Source organism: Nerophis lumbriciformis, linkage group LG19, assembly GCF_033978685.3.
Source record: "Nerophis lumbriciformis linkage group LG19, RoL_Nlum_v2.1, whole genome shotgun sequence".
Taxonomy (NCBI): domain Eukaryota; kingdom Metazoa; phylum Chordata; class Actinopteri; order Syngnathiformes; family Syngnathidae; genus Nerophis; species Nerophis lumbriciformis.
Genome location: NC_084566.2, coordinates 24372328 through 24392774, shown reverse-complemented (window position 1 = coordinate 24392774; position 20447 = coordinate 24372328). Strand labels below are relative to the sequence as shown.

General features: G+C 38.8%; 1 protein-coding gene across 5 annotated transcripts in view; it reads left to right on the top strand.

Annotated features, from left to right (window-relative positions):
- Window positions 1-1418: 1418 nt before the first annotated feature.
- The window catches only part of dlg1b (discs large MAGUK scaffold protein 1b), a 61231-nt gene continuing 42202 nt past the window's right edge, over window positions 1419-20447 (top strand). For 2 of the 5 annotated variants that reach the window (XM_061979188.2, XM_061979186.2), the window contains exons 1-4: window positions 1419-1803; window positions 4354-4485; window positions 11049-11215; window positions 12090-12155. In XM_061979188.2, coding sequence (XP_061835172.1) covers window positions 1785-1803; window positions 4354-4485; window positions 11049-11215; window positions 12090-12155 — 384 coding nt within the window. In that variant the 5' untranslated portion in view covers window positions 1419-1784. The remainder of the gene's footprint in view (window positions 1804-4353; window positions 4486-11048; window positions 11216-12089; window positions 12156-20447) is intronic. The other 3 variants (XM_061979187.2, XM_061979189.2, XM_061979190.2) reach the window with 3 other exon arrangements.

The following is a 20447-nucleotide window of genomic DNA, read 5'->3' as shown; positions in this document are numbered from 1 at the left end:
TCTTGAAAACCTCCCGGGACACATATTCTCCCGAAAATCTCCCGATTTTCAGCCGGAGCTGGATGGGGCGTGGCCTCCAGCTCCATGCGGACCGAGTGAGGACAGCCTTTTTTCAGGACGGGAGGACAACAGGATGACAATAACTAAATCATCCAGACTAGAGATAAATTGTATTATTATGTTTATCTTACCTAAAAATAAATATATTTATTAATAAAAAAAAAAAAAAAACGAAATACATTTTTACTATATTTTGCTAAAAACATCAAAATTAATTGTATTTTATTTCTATTTTTTCTGACTCCTTATTACATCCAGCCATAGAATTATACATTAAAATAAACATATTTGAAATAATTAATTTTAAATTATCATAATAATTCATTTAAAATGACCAAATTTAATTATTAAAATAATTGCTTGTTTATCAACAACTTTAGCATTTTATTCATTACATTTTGAAGCTCTCAGAAGCCAAGTTATGTTATATTCCTTAATATTTATTTATGCAAGTTTGAAGTATCAATTATGTAAACACAGTTTTGTTTGCATATTTTCAGGATGTAGATATATGTATATATATATGTATGAAATACTTGACTTGGTGAATTCTAGCTGCCAATATACTCCTCCCCTCTTAACCACGCCCCGCCCCACCCCTGACCACGCCCCCCGCCCTCCACCTCCCGAAATCGGAGGTCTCAAGGTTGGCAAGTATGAACTACTGGGACTTATTGTGCAACGTATTGTCTTGTAATTAATGTACATCAGAGATATTCAAATTGTTGTAATTTTTGTATTTAGTTTATTAGATTCAGCAACTAGTGTTTGGATCCCACTGTACGCAATATCTGAAGAGCATGGAAAAAAGCATTTCACTGTGGTGTACTCTGCATGTGACAAATAAAACCCTTGAACCCTTGAACTTCATGAGGTACAAACCAAAGAAGAAAAAAAAAAGTAATAAACACCTCACGGGATGATACAAAACAAATACAAAACCAGGCAAAAAATAAGTCATATAATAAATATAAAGCAAAATGTAAACACTTATGGCTTATTTGCTTTTTCTTTGGCTTTTTTTTTTTTTTAAGGGAAGCTCAGCTCGCAGCGCTTGACTTCTTTTTCCACCTGTGTGCCATTGAAAAGGATCTAGTGTCGTACCGGGCCACCATGGCATGATGATAAACATTCATTAAAGATGAGATCTAAAAATAAAAGTCATGTGACCACAGACAGGAGGAAGACCAGGAAGAGACGCCTGACCTCTGACACGCACACACGTTCAATAATAGGTCCAATCAGGAACAGGAACGGCATGTGAGTCATAAATACTAAAGTACAACTTCTTCTTCCTCTTGAACACGTCCCGCCAAGGTGAGTATTGCGGGAGGGGGGGGGGGGTCACATGGTCGACGCCATTTTGGAGGAAAGTTTGGAAATGGGAGGAGGAAGAAGAGGAGGAGGAGGGATTTACTCACACAACTTTGACACGAACGCACAGCAGGCGCGTGCACGAGCAGAAGTGTGCTCGCGGGCGTTGACTTTACGACAAACAAGTTCTGCTTTAGGTTCTTTTCGGGACCGGGCTCGCGCACGCACGGACGCGCACGCGGCGCTCGTTTCGGACTCGAAGGTACTCGGACTGGAGACGTGTCACTGCCGAGTTGTCGTGTGTGGTCTTGACAGCCATAATCCGTCGTCCTGCGGTGGAGGCGGGGGGAGGCGGCAGTGAGTGCTGTGCGGCTAGCACAGACGGAGCTCCCGGCCGAGCTGAACCGGACATGCCCGTCAGGAAGAAAGGTAAGCTGCTTTCTGCACTAACCAGCAAGCTAGCATGCTAACTGCTGCTCGCCGGGGAGAAAGTCCAAAATGGAGACACCTGTTCAGTAACCGTGGCGAAGCTTCGCCGGCCCGCAGGCCACTTTATCCTCACTCGGACCGGGCGGAAGTGGGACTGGCCGCGTCGCGAAAGTGACTTAAAGAAGAAGAGCTAGCCTGTTAGCTTGTCGTGCTAAGCAAGTTCAGAAAAATAAACTCTTCAACAGCAAAAAAAACTATTATCAATAAGTACATTTTCCCCCACAAACATCTCTTTTACTTTTATTTGCACGTATCTTATCCTTCTGCTTTGACAAACTTTTAATCTTAACATATCCAAGTTGAATTTTTATTCAACAAAATGAACTACTTTACTGACCACATTGAGAGAATTCAATGCATAACAATATTTTACTCATTTTCATTTTGACTTTTCACTTCAATCAATCAATCAATCAATCAATGTTTATTTATCCATCCATCCATTTTCTACCGCTTATTCCCTTTTGGGGTCGCGGGGGGTGCTGGAGCCTATCTCAGCTACAATCGGGCGGAAGGCGGGGTACACCCTGGACAAGTCGCCACCTCATCGCAGAATGTTTATTTATATAGCCCTAAATTACAAGTCTCTCAAAGGGCTGCACAAGCCACAACGACATCCTCGGTACAGAACCCACATAAGGGCAAGGAAAAAAACTCACCCCAGTGGGACGTCAATGTGAATGACTATGAGAAACCTTGGAGAGGACCGCATATGTGGGTGACCCCCCCCCACCCCCCCCTCCCCCTCTTTCTAGGGGAGACCTAAAGCAATGGATGTCAAGTGGGTCTGACATAATATTGTGAAAGTCCAGCCCATAGTGGATCCAACATAATAGTGAGAGTCCAGTCCATAGTGGGGCCAGCAGGAAACCATCCCGAGCGGAGACGGGTCAGCAGCGCAGAGATGTCCCCAACCGATGCACAGGCGAGCGGTCCACCCCGGGTCCCGACTCTGGACAGCCAGCACTTCATCCATGGCCACCGGACCTGTGTAACTCCCCCCTCCACAGGGAGAGGGGGGCAGAGGAGAAAAGAAACGGCAGATCAACTGGTCTAAAAAGGGGGTCTATTTAAAGGCTAGAGTATACAAATGAGTTTTAAGATGGGACTTAAATGCTTCTACTGAGGTAGCATCTCTAATTGTTACCGGGAGGGCATTCCATAGTACTGGAGCCCGAATAGAAAACGCTCTATAGCCCGCAGACTTTTTTTGGGCTCTGGGAATCACTAATAAGCCGGAGTTCTTTGAACGCAGATTTCTTGCCGGGACATATGGTACAATACAATCGGCAAGATAGGCTGGAGCTAGACCGTGTAGTATTTTATACGTAAGTAGTAAAACCTTAAAGTCACATCTTAAGTGCACAGGAAGCCAGTGCAGGTGAGCCAGTATAGGCGTAATATGATCAAACTTTCTTGTTCTTGTCAAAAGTCTAGCAGCCGCATTTTGTACCAACTGTAATCTTTTAATGCTAGACATAAGGAGACTCGAAAATAATACGTTACAGTAATCGAGACGAGACGTAACGAACGCATGAATAATGATGTCAGCGTCGCTAGTGGACAAAATGGAACGAATTTTAGCGATGTTACGGAGATGAAAGAAGGCCGTTTTAGTAACAGTCTTAATGTTTGACTCAAATGAGAGAGTTGGGTCGAAGATAATGCCCAGATTCACATCAGTGGTCCCCAACCTTTTTTGCACCACGGACCAGTTTAATGTAGACACTATTTTCAGGGATTTGTGCCAGATAAATACAGCAAAAATAAGTGCATGAAAAATACAACTCACTATAACGTTGAATTAGTGGGAGCCCTGGGCTTGTTTCTTTGCAATGAGATGCAGATGGAAACCAGCCTTTGGCTACGATCTGTCACATTTAAATTTTATATGTTCGCAACACTAAATTGGCCCCAGTGTGTGAATGTTGTTTGTCTACCTGTGTTGGCCCTGCGATGAGGTGGCGACTTGTCCAGGGTGTACCCCGCCTTCCGCCCATGTGCAGCTGATAGGCTCCAGCACCCCCCCGCGACCCCAAAAGGGACAAGCTGTAGAAAATGAATGGATGGATGTTCATTGATGTGCATTGTATCATGTCACAAAGTTATAACAAATGCCAACTTCCTATCAGGAGTTTTATTGTACATCTACAGTATAAACAAGCTTATTTATTGGTGTGTCTAGTGGGACAGGCAAAAGTTAAGTCGGAGAAAATGCAGTAGTTTATAAATTATTTAATGTTTCCCTGCGGCCCGTTAGCAAATGCGACACGGACCGGTACCGGTCCCCGGACCGGTGGTTGGAGACCACTGCTTTGCATGGTAAAGCAACCAATGTGGACATATATACATAAATATTAATAAATATGATGAATTGAAAAACACCCACTACATCTAATGAATGAATTTGGCTGCTGTCCAGTGGAGGATATCCCGCCTCAGCTTCATGTCTCCACACTCACCTGGTCACTTCCTCTTCCTGTCACATAGATGCACAGCGGGCGCTGTCCCTCCTGGAGGAGTACCGGGCCAAACTGAACCACGCTGAAGACCGACATCTGGGCGTCTCCATCCAAAGGGTCATTGACATCTTCCAGAGTAATCTCTTCCAGGCGCTCATTGGTACGTCTTAGCCAAAGTACTAGAAGTACAACTAAGCGGAAAGTGAATGAGTAAATAAATGAATGAAAGCATTTACTGCTAGTTCGCTGGCTCATTATAATTATCAGTATTGTTAGTTTGCTGGCTCGCTGCCTGCTAACGGGAAGCATCAGGAATGCGGTCCGACGTGTTTCCAAGTCTTATGTTGAAAGGACGAGCAACAGAAGGCCGTTAACTCTTTTCAGCACAGGTATTTTTTAATTAGTAGTTCCAGCCAAAATAATAATCAACTCATGTGGAGTAGTGGCATGATTTTGTGCTCTTCTGAGTTCTGACAAGCTAAAATTCTCCCGTAAACTGTTTGACTCCGATTTGGGCTTGCCAGTAAATAAATGTAGAAGAAGACCGAGGAGGATCGGGACATCTAATAGGCACAATGGCATGTTTTGGAAGCTATTGCTGACATAGTTACACTGTGGGAAAGAGTCAAAACGTAAATATTTACTACCTTATTAAAGCAAGTGGGTCTGTCAAAATACTTATGTACAAATAATTTACGGGGGAATGCGGCCAACAGATTCTCGCTTATAGGCTTGTCCTCTGTTTGCTCAGTTTTCTGTTTAATACGTTTTGTAGTCTTTTTTTTCAAATACAAAAATAAATGAAAGAATGAGACTGATTAAAAGTTGGTCCTATTGGAGACCATTTGTCAAACTCTTCACCAGCTTTCTTTCAACACACTCTACCAACCGTGTGGCCTGATTGGTAGCGTGGCCGTGCCAACAACTTGAGGGTTGCAGGTTCGATCCTGGCTTCCGCCATCCTAGTCACTGTCGTTGTGTCCTCGGGCAAGACATTTTACCCACCTGCTCTCAGTGCCACCCACACTGGTGTAAATGTAACTTAAAGATGTAGATAATGGATTTCACTATGTAAAGCGCTTTGAGTCTCTGGAGAAAAGCGTTGTATAAATATAATTCACTTCACTTTAGTCGTAATTGTTTGCAAAATAAATACATCAAGAATACTTCAATGGTGCAATGCTGATGCGCTGTAAATGTACATTTAATTCACATTTCTCTGACAAGCATTACTTCCTTGTTTTATGACCAAAGTCCATCCGTCAAGCAGCTTAATCAATGTTTCATTGGCTATTCAATGTGTCAGTCATCATAAAAAATGGATGTAATTGATCTGAGATATGTACACTGTTCGTGACTGGCTATTAGGTGGAGTGTGGTGTCAATTAAAAGTAGAACATTCCGAGTTCTTTCAGTGGCTTGTATCTAATACATCTATGCTAACTGAATTTACAATCAATACATGTAGAATATGTACACTTAATGCACACACAGCCGCGGGTCTTCATTGAGGAAAAGAACCAAACTGCGAGAGCAAATTCCTTGGAATGTTATTCCCAACATCCCCAGCACAATAGCTTGCTGCTCCCTATTAAACATGTTTTCCTGCATTAAGCTGCTAGAAGCTTCTAGTAAGTAGACGCTTCTCATGTTAGATGAGGTGGCGAGCTGCCCTTCACTTGATGCATCAAAGGGTGGCGTGATGCTTGATGATCACAGGTGTAAATCTGCATTCATTATTCAATGCTTTGTCCAATGAATGCTTAGAACATTTCAATCTTCTATGGGAGGGTGTCCAAATGTTTTCCACCAACGGCTGTATACAGAAAAATAAAAACCTCACATAAAGCAGACCAATCCAATGTAGGCCAAGATATCTTCAATATACTTGATTATATACTGTACTCAATGCATGTTTAATATACATAATGTATGTTGAAAACACTTAGTACATGTTAGATAAACTTGATTATACACATCATGTTTTTATCACTTGGTTAAATACATAATGCATGTTTATTATAGATAATAGATGTTCAATATAATACACGGACAATACACTTAAATCGGCCCAGAGGGTGCTAACTTTTGAAAATGTAAGCATTTGACTCCACTTCTGTCTTTAAGCACGCAAATTACGCACACATGCATTAGTTATGCTTGTTGACGGCTAATGATATGAATTTGTCAAAGTTTGGCTATGAATGTTCACTAGTTTTGAATGCATAGCTGATTAAAACAAAAACATCACTGCCAATTGTTAGTGGCTTATCTGCTGCGTTTGTGTGTGTGCACATGATCCTAGCGTATATGTGTGTATGAGACAGCTGTGAGTGACAGCCTGTACGCCAGACTTTTTCCTCTGGCCGGCGAGCAATTTCTATTCAATATAAATTAGCAATTGTGAAATTTTTTTATATTTTTTGTTAAACCAGTAATGACAAGATAAGCTAGCTGGTGGTGTTCTTGTTATATTTTTTGGTTTGATAAAAGTACCTTTTGAGCAAGTTGCAAACAGCCCCTTTTGTACATGTTATGAATACTTCACTATTTGCATAAAACATGTTTAATATACTTGATTATATACATAGTATATGTTTAATATACATCATTATGTACATAGTATGTTTAATATACTTGATTATATTCATAGTACATAGTACATATATTTGATTATACTGTATACATATTACATGTTTAATATATTTGATTATACTGTATACATATTACATGTTTTATATACTTGACTATACAGATATGTTTAATACACTTGATTATATATAATACATGTTTAATATACTTGATTATATAGTTTTTTAATATACATAGGCCGTAGCCCCACTTTAAGGACATTTTTTTTTACGTTTTGTAATCCACAACTATTAAATAATTTCAGACTTATGAGCTTTTCTAGCTAGTTAATAAAAGGCAATTTTTATTGTATATGGATTGCTACGTTCTTTTTAAAATAGTTCATTTTGCAATTAGTTTTTTTTTTCTTTTTCAGTGTTACACTAATCATCCTTTGCAATGTTTTATGCAGGCCATCTTTCATTTTATTGTTTTGAACAAACGTTCAAAAAAGCTGTGGGCTGGACTCCCTTGTTCTTTGCGTTCATGAGAAAATGGGGCTTGGAGCTTGAGGTGCGTTTGCGGCGCTCACCCTGATGTCCAGTCCAAATGTGAGGCAGCAGGCGGCAGAGCACAATGTAATCCCTCTGTGGACATGACGATTACCCTCTCTTCATAATCCACCCCCCCACCCATCTGAGATGCTTCACTCTGTTGTTCTTGTCCGTCTTTCCCTGGCCTGTTTTCAGCCAAGCAGATGGTCTTCATGCACTCTCGTGTCAATACTGCAGTGGGCGGAGCTGCTCATAATTTTGGTATGGGTCCTTGTCAGGATGTGCACTCGCTCCCACGTGTCCTCATGTTTGGATTTCAGTGTTGGTATTTTTATAACAGCATCACAGTTGTTAATATTTCATCTATTTTTAGTCACTACTAAGTTGAAAGAAGAAAGCTGGTAGTGTGCGTGCGTCCGTGCCTGTCCCTGCGCATCAGTGTTGTTATATAATGAAGGTGTTTAATCTATTTTTTGATTTCCTGATGAATGTAAAAAACAAAAAAGGAAATCAATTACAGATGAGGCTCAGCACTTTAGATTCCGTGTATTGGGGTGACTAATCGATTTCTGCAATATATCATTTATTTGGATGTCCTGATCGATCGGCCACCAATCAGTATCGGATGATTTTCGTGAAAAAATGCATATCACAAATGCCAATCCCCTCTGGACATTGTATTTACAGTATGTTTAGTCCCCCAGCTGACAAGCATCTACTTGTGTATCTCGATACACAGTGTGGAGCCGCTCCCCTAATAATCCCCTTCATTACAGCAAATCAACTGCATTTTTAAGAAATGTGAGTACCATTATCACCGAAGGACAAGGCTAAACATGTTACACACTAAGATCAAGCCAAGAGCAGGTAAGCAAATAGCCAAGCTAACGATAAACAACACCAAGAAATAAGTGCTTAGTAAATTTAAGAAGTGTAGATGTAACCAGGTTACCGCCGCAAGTAAGCAGCTATTAACAAGAAATTAACTAGTACCGGTAGATTAATAAGAGTCGAGAGAGAGAGGATAATATAACAACTGTTGGTGTGTTCGCATTGTCGCAGTCAAATTTAGGGAATAATTCCCTGGAGACAGGAGGACATTAAGGGTAAAAACCGAAGGATTCGAAATTAATCGTAGTAGTTTTTGCTTTGGTTTAGTTATTGTGTACTACTATATTGACTTTGTTTTGCTCAAACAATTGTATGTAGTAGTAAAGAATCAGGAACTAGTTTAAATATGTTGTTTATATTGTTACACTGTAAATAGCACATAAAGAAAATAGAAACATTTACAGTTAATATTTGTAATCGGTATTGGTATTGGCCAACTCACCCATTGATGATCGGTATCAGGATCGGCAGCCTAAAACCTTCATCAGAACATCCCTAAATATGTGGTGTATTGATTGATATGTTGATATATTGTTTTATATTCCTAAATTTTCTGGAATATAGAGCAAAACTTTTTTCACCCCATATATTAGCTGCACTGGTCTATAAGCCTATATTTTATTCACATACCTAATTGTTTCTAAACGGTGCGTGCAACACGGCAGTAAAACGGATGATTAAATAAAACAGAAGACATCGACATTGTCACACTAGCTGCGTAAGTTAGCTCTCCAATTAGCTAAACAGACTCTAACTCCACTGGGACGTCTTGGTGAATGTACTGCAGAATTTGTAAAAGTGAAACAATAGAAAGAGAATGACATTGTACAAACCCCGTTTCCATATGAGTTGGGAAATTGTGTTAGATGTAAATATAAACGGAATACAATGATTTGCAAATCCTTTTCAACCCATATTCAATTGAAGGCACTACAAAGACAAGATATTTGATGTTCAAACTCATAAACTTAATTTTTTTTTTTCAAATAATAATTAACTTAGAATTTCATGGCTGCAACATGTGCCAAAGTAGTTGGGAAAGGGCATGTTCACCACCGTGTTACATCACCTTTTCTTTTAACACTCAATAAACGATTGGGAACTGAGGAAACTAATTGTTGAAGCTTTGAAAGTGGAATTCTTTCCCATTCTTGTTCCGCTGTCGTATTTTACGTGCTCCCTTCTATAAGCAGGAGTTCACCTACAGTATATTATTCAGCTTCAAAAATATAAGGTTGTGAATCCTAATTTGTCCATAAATTGTTGTCTTTGTTGTCTTTTACCAAGTCTGCCATGATTAGAACACACACACACACACGCGTTTGTTTCCGGAAGTAGGAACATACATTTTTTGCCAGAAGTCAGACGTGCGCTGCTATGGAAACAGAAATCAATGCGCAGAGGGATTAGTTCCGGCAATGAGTAAAATGATCAAAATACGGTAAATATTGAACATATACGACTTGTCCAGGGTGTACCCGCCTTCCGCCCGTGTGCAGCTAGGATAGGCTCCAGCACCCCCCGCGACCCTGTAAGGGACAAGCGGTAGAAGATGGATGGATGGATGGATATTACTTATTGTTATGAATGTGTCCTTTACTACAATATACATATACTTGCAGTGTGTATGTAAAATATTAATGGATGGCTTTGAACGCTACAACGGTTACTCCCATTAGCCGCATCTTTCAAGCGTTTTTTAAATCATTAAAAAAAAAAAGACGTGTTCTTGTCTTTCATAATTATTGTGAGCGATAAGCAAAATTCCGAAAAAAATTCAGTTCCCCTTGAATTTCTCAAGTAAGTCTACTGTTAAAGCAACCTGTGGAAATGTTGGTTGCACTTTATTTTTCATATTAATATTGTGTTATTTTTTATGTTGAAAAACAACAAAAGTAGAAGGTAAAACTACTGTTAAAATGTTGCTTACCGTATTTTTTGGAGTATAAGTCGCACCTGCCGAAAATGCATAATAAAGAAGGAAAAAAACATATATATGTCGAAAACTATGAAAAAAAAACTGCGACTTATAGTCCGAAAAATACGGTACTATACTTTTATTTAAAATGTCTTTAATGTTGAAAATGAGAGCCGAAAAGGTTTTCTCTTAAATTGGTTTCTCTATTAAAATAAGATGTGAATGCATTTGCTATCAATTGTGGTTTACTTGCTTGTTTGTATCCATATTTCATTCATACTTAATTGTCTTACAATAAATAACAGGAATATAGGAAACTTCACCTGCAGTGTGTCTAGTATCTAGTATTTATGTTAGGCACACTGGTTGATTTTTTTTTTTATGCTAAAAAGTTACTGAATCGATTTCAACTCACTAAATTGTATCGGATTGTATCGTTCTAAAGAAATAATGTTATCCCTGAATCGTATCGGCAACCACAAATTACGAATCGAATTGTTCTTAAAACGAATCAAATCACCCTTACGTATATGAATTATAATATTACAACCTTTTCAAAGCAGGTCACAAAAGCTCCTGTTGGCGGCTAACGTATGAAGTATAGCATAGGTGCTGCGAGCTATCGTGGAGATGGCCTAAAGAAATGTCTTTAAAAAATAGATTCTTGAAAATATTTGATTCAAAATCATAACAAATAAGAATTGCTATTTGGATGTGAATACATTTTTTGCTGCATCCTAATACTACTACTACTAGTAGTAACTAACTTGCTGTCCTTCTTGCTGCCAGACATCCAGGAGTTCTACGAAGTGACCTTATTGGACAGCCAGAGATGGGCGGAGTCTTCCAAGCCGGTGGACGTCGTGGTGCCTCCCGTCAACCTGTGGGACTTCTCCAGCCTTCAAAGCACAACCGTGACCTCCGATACACTGCCCAGCCTTAGCACAAGCATCGAGGTAAGGTCACCTTTGTGTTTGAGGGTGCATGTGTGTTAAGTCTCAAACGGAATACTTCTTCTCCACTGCAATAATTTAAATACTGTGTACACTGTGTATTTACAGGTGAAACAAAACATTTTTGAGTATCGTGCAAAGGTTTGTTTATTCCAAAAATTAGATTAAAAGGTGAAACTCATATACGACATAGGCAACATAGGCAATAGTCTCATTATTATGGTTTATAGCATATAAAAACCTTGAATTGAAATGTTCAGAAAATTGGGGTTTTCAAAAACTGTAAGACATGATCATCACAATTCTAACCAAAGGTGTGACACATCTCACCTGGCATGTAATAAGTTTATATTACTTATTAGTTTGAATTTAAAGTTGAATTGCTGACATGAATGGACTTTTGCACAATATTCAAATTTTTTTAGTTTCACCTGTAGTTCCTGGGTGTACTAATGTTGACGGTGTAGTGCTGTCCCAAATCTATTACTGTTGTATACTTACCTTAAATGATGATCACAAAAATGTGCATTAAGGATATAAGTATCCATCACTGCACACTCACCATTTTGAGTGTGTTGAGTACAATGTCCAAGTACTTATAGTGTATTGCATTTTGTCGAACTTCTCAGTGTGACACTCTTAAAACACTAAGTGTAAGTAAGTAGCGCAAATGCACCATTTGACGGCTCAGCATGTGTGTGCATGCACGTTGCTGTCAGGTCAGAGTTCAAATGTTTCTCTTCCTACTTCCTGTTTGTAGCTTTCAATAAATGAAAGGGTTGCCATGGTGATGCTCAAAAAGTTTTTTGACATCACACATGATGTTGACAATGATGACGACGCCCTCTCTTTTTCCCTCACCCCCGCTGCCACTCAGGACTCCGCCCTCCTAAATGAAATCCTCCACACGTTGGCCAAACGCTCGCCAAAACATGACACATGTGTAAGTAGTGGCGGCTGTGCGAGTGCATGCCTCATCCAATCATCTACATCGAGGCATGGAGGGGGCGGGGCCTCTGCTGGCCGGCGTCAGTTACTGCAGACGACCTGTAGATGTCACCAAATGCTAAGTAGTTAGAATGGTGTGTATAAGTGCTTCTTCATCCATCAGGTTGATGTTGGCGGGCGGTCCACTGTAGTCCACTTGACAAGAGATGCACTTCTGCTCAGCACCCTCATACTTCCTGTGCGTCTTCATGCGCCACCATCGTGTCTGCATGAAGCTTCTCTTTAAACCGTGTGTGTATATGTTGTGTGTGTGTACGGACTACTCATGTTGGAAATGAGGAAGCAGCAGTGAGGACTATTATTGGAAAATAAAAAGGTGCTTACAAATCGAGTGAAGCATCAATCAATCAATCAATCAATGTTTACTTATATAGCTCTAACTCACGAGTGTCTCAAAGGGCTGCACAAGCCACAACGACATCCTCGGCTCAGATTCCAAGTATCTTAGCCAGAAAACATATTGTGTAGTTGCAGTCTGCTTTAAAGTTCTAATTAACGACTTTCTTGTGCGTTCTGACAAGGACTTTGAATTTGCCTTGTGTGAAAATGTTTCCTGGTTTTTTGTCTTTCTTTGCGGATGCCAGCTGAGGCTTTCCGACGTATCGCTGTGGTGATACGTGGGAACGACAGACAAGGGAAGTTAATTATATTTATATAGCGCTTTTCTCTAGTAACTCAAAGCGCTTTACATAGTGAAACCCATTATCTAAGTTACATTTAAGCCAGTGTGGGTGGCACTGGGAACAGGTGGGTAAGGTGTCTTGCCCAAGGACACAACAGCAGTGATTAGGATGGTGGAAGCGGGGATCGAACCTGGAACTCTTAAGTTGCTGGCACGGCCACTCTACCAACCGAGCCACGCTTCCCCACGGCAAGCACTTCAACAGTCATGTGATTGCCTGGCATAATGAAGGGAAATTAATATTAATATCGCGCTTTTTCACAATTTTCTCAAAGCGCATTACATTGAAAAAAAACATACATTGACTCTTGGTGGTGTTAAGCTACATTTATACCAGTATGGGTGGCACTAGGGGCAAGGTTGGTGAAGTCTTTTGCCCAAGGACACAACGGCAGTGACTATAGGCGGAAGCTGGAATTTAACCAGGACATTTCTGGACGCTGCTCTACCCACTGAACCAACGCACTCCGTAATGACGTTGCATGCCGGCCGGGGACGCGTGGCAACTGGATGGCATGTGAAACAGTCATTTGTGTGCTTGTGTTCTGCCCACGCCGTTGCTGCCGCCGCCTCCTCGACATTTGAGTCACACCGGCAAAAAACTCCATGGTGATGAGTTTTTGGTCCTACGTGATGAGAGATAGCATAGCAGGAAGTAGAATATCTGACTGTGGTAAAAAGATTGTCTAAAAAGTGTAGTTTTTTCATTAGGAATGTGTTTATTTCTTATTGTTTGGGCAGCAGTTAGAGCTGAGTGCAATCAATGTGAGTGATGACATGTTTGTAATTGGTTCGAAGATAAACACACAACATAGAAAGAAGTTTACCGAATTTCGTTTTTAAAGCACACTGCGACCTCATAGAACCGAGCTACTTAGTTTGGGACACACGTCTGAAATTTCCGACAACCCTCCAACGTCGCATGAGTGTGCAAGAGGGCGCGCGGTTCTATCGCGGTGGCTTGTCCCCGCTCAGGATGACGGAGGTCCGGGGGAGGAATGGGGCGGCACTCCGGTAAGCCCACTCACTGTTATTGGTGCCGGTGAACGGTGGTTGTGTGTCGGCGTGCACGCTGAGCTTGTCGGGCTTCCTCCCGGCTCTCAGAGATGGATTGCATTTGTATCGTCACCACTAAGGTAACCTCAGAGAAACGTCGCCAAATCCAGAGACGTACACGCAAACCAAGGTGCATGTCTTTCGTTTGCATTCGGTGTTTAAAACGGCGTCTATCGGCTTCTAATATCGTTCTTTATTTTATGGAGAAATCACATTTTGGGAGCGGTCCGCCTTTGATCATGTGTGTTTTTCGCTGTTAAAATGGCGCATCTTACCAATGAAGGCTGGCTGTGGCTTGTACTGCACAGTTGGAAAAGTTTGTCTTGTGTTCTTAAAATGTTTATTTTATTGGTTGTGTTAAGTGACTTCATCAAGACTTCACTAAACCACTATTAATTGATTTGTAAGTCTTACTATAAACATTGTTGACTGAAGCCTTATTTATTCTGCTAATCGTTAACATTTTGTTTCTAATGTGCACATCAATATTCATAACGTTCCTAATGGATGTGCTTGAAGGTTATTTGTTTGACTATACAGTAAATGAACCTGGATTATGTGGAATATTGATATATTTGAGTTGTCAGAAAGTGCTCAAATTTGATTTAATAGGGTGATATGATTTTTTTGATTCTTTTATTTTAAAATGTTTCCTCTGGCAAAAATCTAATTCATAATTACTTTAGCCTTTTACCTCAAATTTGATTAAAGCCCGATTATTCCACTCTCAACTACTAGTTTACTTTGTGATCAATGTCATTATTGTAATTAAAGTGTCAAAAGAGTCCAAGACACTTGATGAAGGACAAGATGATTGACCCCCTTCTTTTCAATTTGCTGGGGCACAAACCCACATAGCTGCTGAAACCGATGAAAAGTGTAAATGCTGTTGAAGCATTCAAGTGGCGGTTTATCGATGCTGGAAAACTTACGGACTTCATTTTAATTTATAGTCTGTTAATTGACTTATCGAATATTGGACCAGACCTATGTAGAGGGACATGTGTGCACGAAGGGAATACTGTTGAAATTGGGCTGGTTGTTGGCATTAGATTGACAATGAAAGTTAAAAATAGCATCTGACTTTGGCTGACTTCTTCTTCTGGAAGCTACAATACTTTATATTAATTTAATTTGTTTTCATGTAAAAAAAACTTTTATTAAGGTGTGGCGGTACGCCACAATTAATTTAGGGGAAAGCCCGAGTACTTAAAAGGGATGCTGCATAGTTGGAAAGAGAAATACAAAGACAAGAAACCATTTAAATATCTGACAGCGTTGGTTAAAAGCTCTCCATTATTTTTCGTTCAGAAACCCAGCATACATCCACACAAGACTATATATAGTATTATAAGTAGCCTGTCTATATCTCATTTACATGTATTAAGCTAAGATACATCGCGAACGTATCATTACATTTGTCAATCGGGTTATCTAGTAATAGTAGCATAGGGTTGTGCAGTGTCCATAACTTGTAGTCAGTCTTGTAGTTGAAGGAAAAAGTGAACATTGTGATGAGTCTATAAAATGAATGCGCCACTGTTTGTTTAAAATAACCAAAATACGTAAGTATTACATGTTATTTATGAATGTGCCTGTCATTACATTACATATATACTTACGGCGTTAATGGAAGTGTTTGGATGGTTTTTAAGCTCTTTATTGGCAGAATAGAGCAACTCCCATAGGCTCCATTGTAAGCAGACTTGTGCTCGCATGTATTTAGTAATTTCAGTGCATAAAAAAGAAAAACCTATTTGTGCTTGTCTTACATAAGGATTGTGAATGATAGGCATCATTCCAAAAAAGTTCAGTTCCCCTTTAAATTAATATGCAGACTTAAATCATTACGATTGCAGATCCCCTGTAAAAAGAAAACTATCAGCACAAGCACACACTCAAAGTTCAGCACACTGATAAATAAGAAACAGAGGTTTTGTCTTAAAATTGTGACTACAAATTACTGTAACTTTGTTTAAACAGTTCTGAAGTTAGTGTAGTCAGTGTTGGCGCTAGAAATTTTCAAAATGGGGTGCCAGGGACCCCATCAAATCATAAAAAGGGGGTCCCACTGTTTAGTAACCGTTTTGAAAACAAATTATAAATGTATGCATTATCCTGTTGTATATGGAAGTAGAATTGTCTCACATCAACTTATATATATCTGTGATATTAATACTAATGCATATATTAATAAATATACAAATACAAATGTGATATACAAATAAATAAATAATTTGTATAAATAAACGCGTATTTGTAAATATATTTTTGAGATTTGAAAATATATACAAATAGAATTTATAAATATAAAAATGTGACATACAAAAATCAAGAATTAGTATAAATAAACGTGGACTTGTAAATTTATTTTTGAATATAAATATGCTTGATTTTGTATTTGTATTTGTATTGAATTTGCATATGTGGATCGCTTTTTTTGCTTTTGTGTCTGAGACATTCCTACCACAAACCAGATGCACAAATAAATGTGACCGAGTTACACACTCCCCTGAACAACCAGCACAGGGCACTGCAGCCAGAGCGGTCTGGGTTACAGACAATGCTAATTTATCCAGTTAATCTGAAAGACCGTGCTAGCTGCTTATTTTATTGTATCAATGCCGTTTAATGACCATGTCCCAATGTAAATACTGATCTCGTATCAGTGCAATGTGTGTCAAATCATCCCAAATGAGTACGGTAATCCTTACAGTGGATCCTGCTTGATCTCTGGCTGCATCATTCATGTTCACTCATGACACACTGAGACCATGACTTAGAAGATTTCATTCTGGGTTCAAAAACTGCGCAGTCTTGTGCTTAATACTATGATTAAAAAATCTAGCAAAAAGGATTTGACAGCATATTTGGTAAAAGATGACAACTCAATTATTGAAAATATAGAAGAAATAGCTGAGGAATTTAATACGTTTTTTGTGAATGTTGGCCCAAATCTGGCTAAAAATAATAATTTTAATATGAATGATGACAAAAAGTTCAAGCGTGTATTTGGCATTAAAAATTCAATGTTTTTTGGTGGAGTTTGTGAAAGTGATGTGTTAGAAGTAGTCAGAAAGTTTAAGAACAAAAAATCTGTCAATGGTAACAACGTGGATATGTCACTTGTTAAAGAAGTGATGGATTGTGTCATGAAGCCGTATACTAATATACGTAATTATCTTTATTAACTGGAACTTTTCCTGACAAAATATAAATCGCTAAAGTTATTCCGATTTATACAAATGGTGATAAACATATGGTCTCAAATTATAGACCTGTGTCTCTACTACCTCAATTTGCAAAAATTCTTGAGAAATTATTTGTAAATAGACTTGATAAGTTCATTGACAAACATGAGCTACTGAATGACCATCAGTATGGGTTCAGTAGTAATCGATCTACATCCCTAGCAGTGATGGACTTTGTAGAAAACATAGCTACAGCAATAGAAAAAAAAGCAACACACCGTTGGAGTATTTATTGACTTATGTAAAGCTTTTGACACAATCGATCATTCCTTACTTCTGCAAAAATTGGAAAACTATGGCATATGAGGTGTTTCACGACAGTGGTTAAGTAGTTATTTAAGTAATAGATCTCAATATGTGGAAATTAATAAGACTAAATCACAGCCAAGATGAGTAACTTGTGGGGTTCCACAAGGCTCCGTATTGGGACCTAAGTTATTTATACAAACCCCGTTTCCATATGAGTTGGGAATTTGTGTTAGATGTAAATATAAACAGAATACAATGATTTGCAAATCCATTTCAACCCATATTCAATTGAATGCACTACAAAGAAAATATATTTGATGTTCACACTCATGTTCACCACTGTGTTACATGGCATTTCCTTTTAACAACACCCCGTAAACGTTTGGGAACTGAGGAGACCCATTTTTTTAAGCTTCTCAGGTGGAATTCTTTCCCATTCTTGCTTGATGTACAGCTTAAGGTGTTCAGCAGTCCGTAGGTCTCCGTTGTGGTATTTTAGGCTTTATAATGCGCCACACATTTTCAATGAGAGACAGGTCTGGACTGCAGGCAGGCCAGTCTAGTACCCGCACTCTTTTACTATGAAGCCACGTTGATGTAACACGTGGCTTGGCATTGCCTTGCTGAAATAAGCAGGGGCGTCCATGGTAACGTTGCTTGGATGGCAACATATGTTGCTCCAAAACCTGTATGTACCTTTCAGCATTAATGGCGCCTTCACAGATGTGTAAGTAACCCATGTCTTAGGCACTAATACACCCCCATACCATCACAGATGCTGGCTTTTCAACTTTGCGCCTATAACAATCCGGATGGTTCTTTTCCTCTTTGGTCCGGAGGACACAACGTCCACAGTTTCCAAAAACAATTTGAAATGTGGACTCGTCAGACCACAGAACACTTTTCCACTTTGTATCAGTCCATCTTAGATGAGCTCAGGCCCAGCGAAGCCGATGGCGTTTCTGGGTGTTGTTGATAAACGGTTTTCGCCTTTTTGAGTTTTAACTTGCACTTACAGATGTAGCGACCAACTGTAGTTACTGACAGTGGGTTTCTGAAGTGTTCCTGGGCCCATGTGGTGATATCCTTTACACACTGATGTCGCTTGTTGATGCAGTACAGCCTGAGGGATCGAAGGTCATGGGCTTAGCTGCTTACGTGCAGTGATTTCTCCAGATTCTCTGAACCCTTTGATGATATTACGGACCGTAGATGGTGAAATCCCTAAATTCCTTGCAATAGCTGGTTGAGAGAGGTTTTTCTTAAGCTGTTCAACAATTTGTTCACGCATTTGTTGACAAAGTGGTGACCCTCGCCTCATCCTTGTTTGTGAATAACTGAGCATTTCATGGAATCTACTTTTATACCCAATCATGGCACCCACCTGTTCCCAATTTGCCTGTTCACCTGTGGGATGTTCCAAATAAGTGTTTGATGAGCATTCCTCAACTTTATCAGTATGTATTGCCACATTTCCCAACTTCCTTATGTGTTGCTGGCATCAAATTCTAAAGTTAATGATTATTTGCAAAAAAAAAAAAGTTTATCAGTTTGAACATCAAATATGTTGTCTTTGTAGCGTATTCAACTGAATATGGGTTGAAAATGAGTTGCAAATCATTGTATTCTGTTTATATTTACATCTAACACAATTTCCCAACTCATATGGAAACGGGGTTGGTACTTTATTTAAATGATATTTGTTCAGTATTTAATACATTGAAATGTATTATGTTTGCAGATGATACAAATGTATATTGTTCAGGAGAAGACTTGAAGTGTTGAGGATAATAGAGGTTGAGTTGCTTCAACAAAAAAAATGGTTTGATATTAATTTATCATTAAATTATAAGAAAACTAAATGTATGGTGTTTAGTGGTGCAAGGACAAATTGTGAAGCAACATTAAAATCAAGGAATATTGATAGAGTATATGAAATTAAATTCTTGGGAATAATTAATCATAAATTATGTTGGAAACCGCATATTGAATATATAAAGGGAAAAATATCCAAATTCATTGCTATTCTTTATAAAGTAAGACACATACTGAATAAGAAATGTCTGCATATGTTATATTATTATTTTATTTTTCCATATTTACCATATTGTGTTGAAGTTTGGGGAAATGTTTATAAAACAAACATAGACCCAATAATTAAACTTCAAAAAAGGGTAATTAGAATAATACACAAAGCATGCTACTATGAACCTACCAATCCATAATTCATAAGTGCTAATGTGTTAAAATTTTCAGATATTGTTTTTTTTAAAACAATGGAAATTATGTTTCGAGTAAAGAACAGCCTTCCAGCTTGTACTCTTAGGTTATTTAAATTAAGAGGAGAAAACTATAATTTACGGGGATATTGATTTTTGAAATAGGTAAAGTAAGAAGGAATATAAAATACAAATGTATATTAGATTTAGGGGTTAAATGGTGGAACAAGCTCAGTGATGAGTTGAAGACATGTAGTTCTTTGTTATGGTTTAAGAAAGCCTTGAAAGGTGAAATAATAGAAAATTATAAAATATAGTAACAATTACTTTAATCCCATTGATTTTTTTGAACGTTGATGTTCTAGGTAATCTACTTTTCAGTGAATGTATAGGATAGGCAAATATAAGCCTTGGCTTCAGCCTATTCCTTTTCGGTCATTCTTTTTATTTTATTTTTGTGTGTAAATGTGTATGATTGTGAAATATGTATAATCTGTACTGTTAAACTGATCACACAAAATGGTTGATTATATGACCAAAACAAACTTATTTAATTCATTCATTCTCCTAATATGGCAAAGTCATGACGTAATATGACCCTCCCTTGTGTGCCTTTGATTGGCTCGCCAGTGTCTGACCATGTCTGTGACCCAGACCGCTCTGGCTGCAGTGCTCTCTGCTGGTTGTTCAGGGGAGTGTGTAACTTGGTCACATTTATTTGTGCATCTTGTTTGTGGTAGGAATGTCTCATCGACACAAAAGCAAAAAAG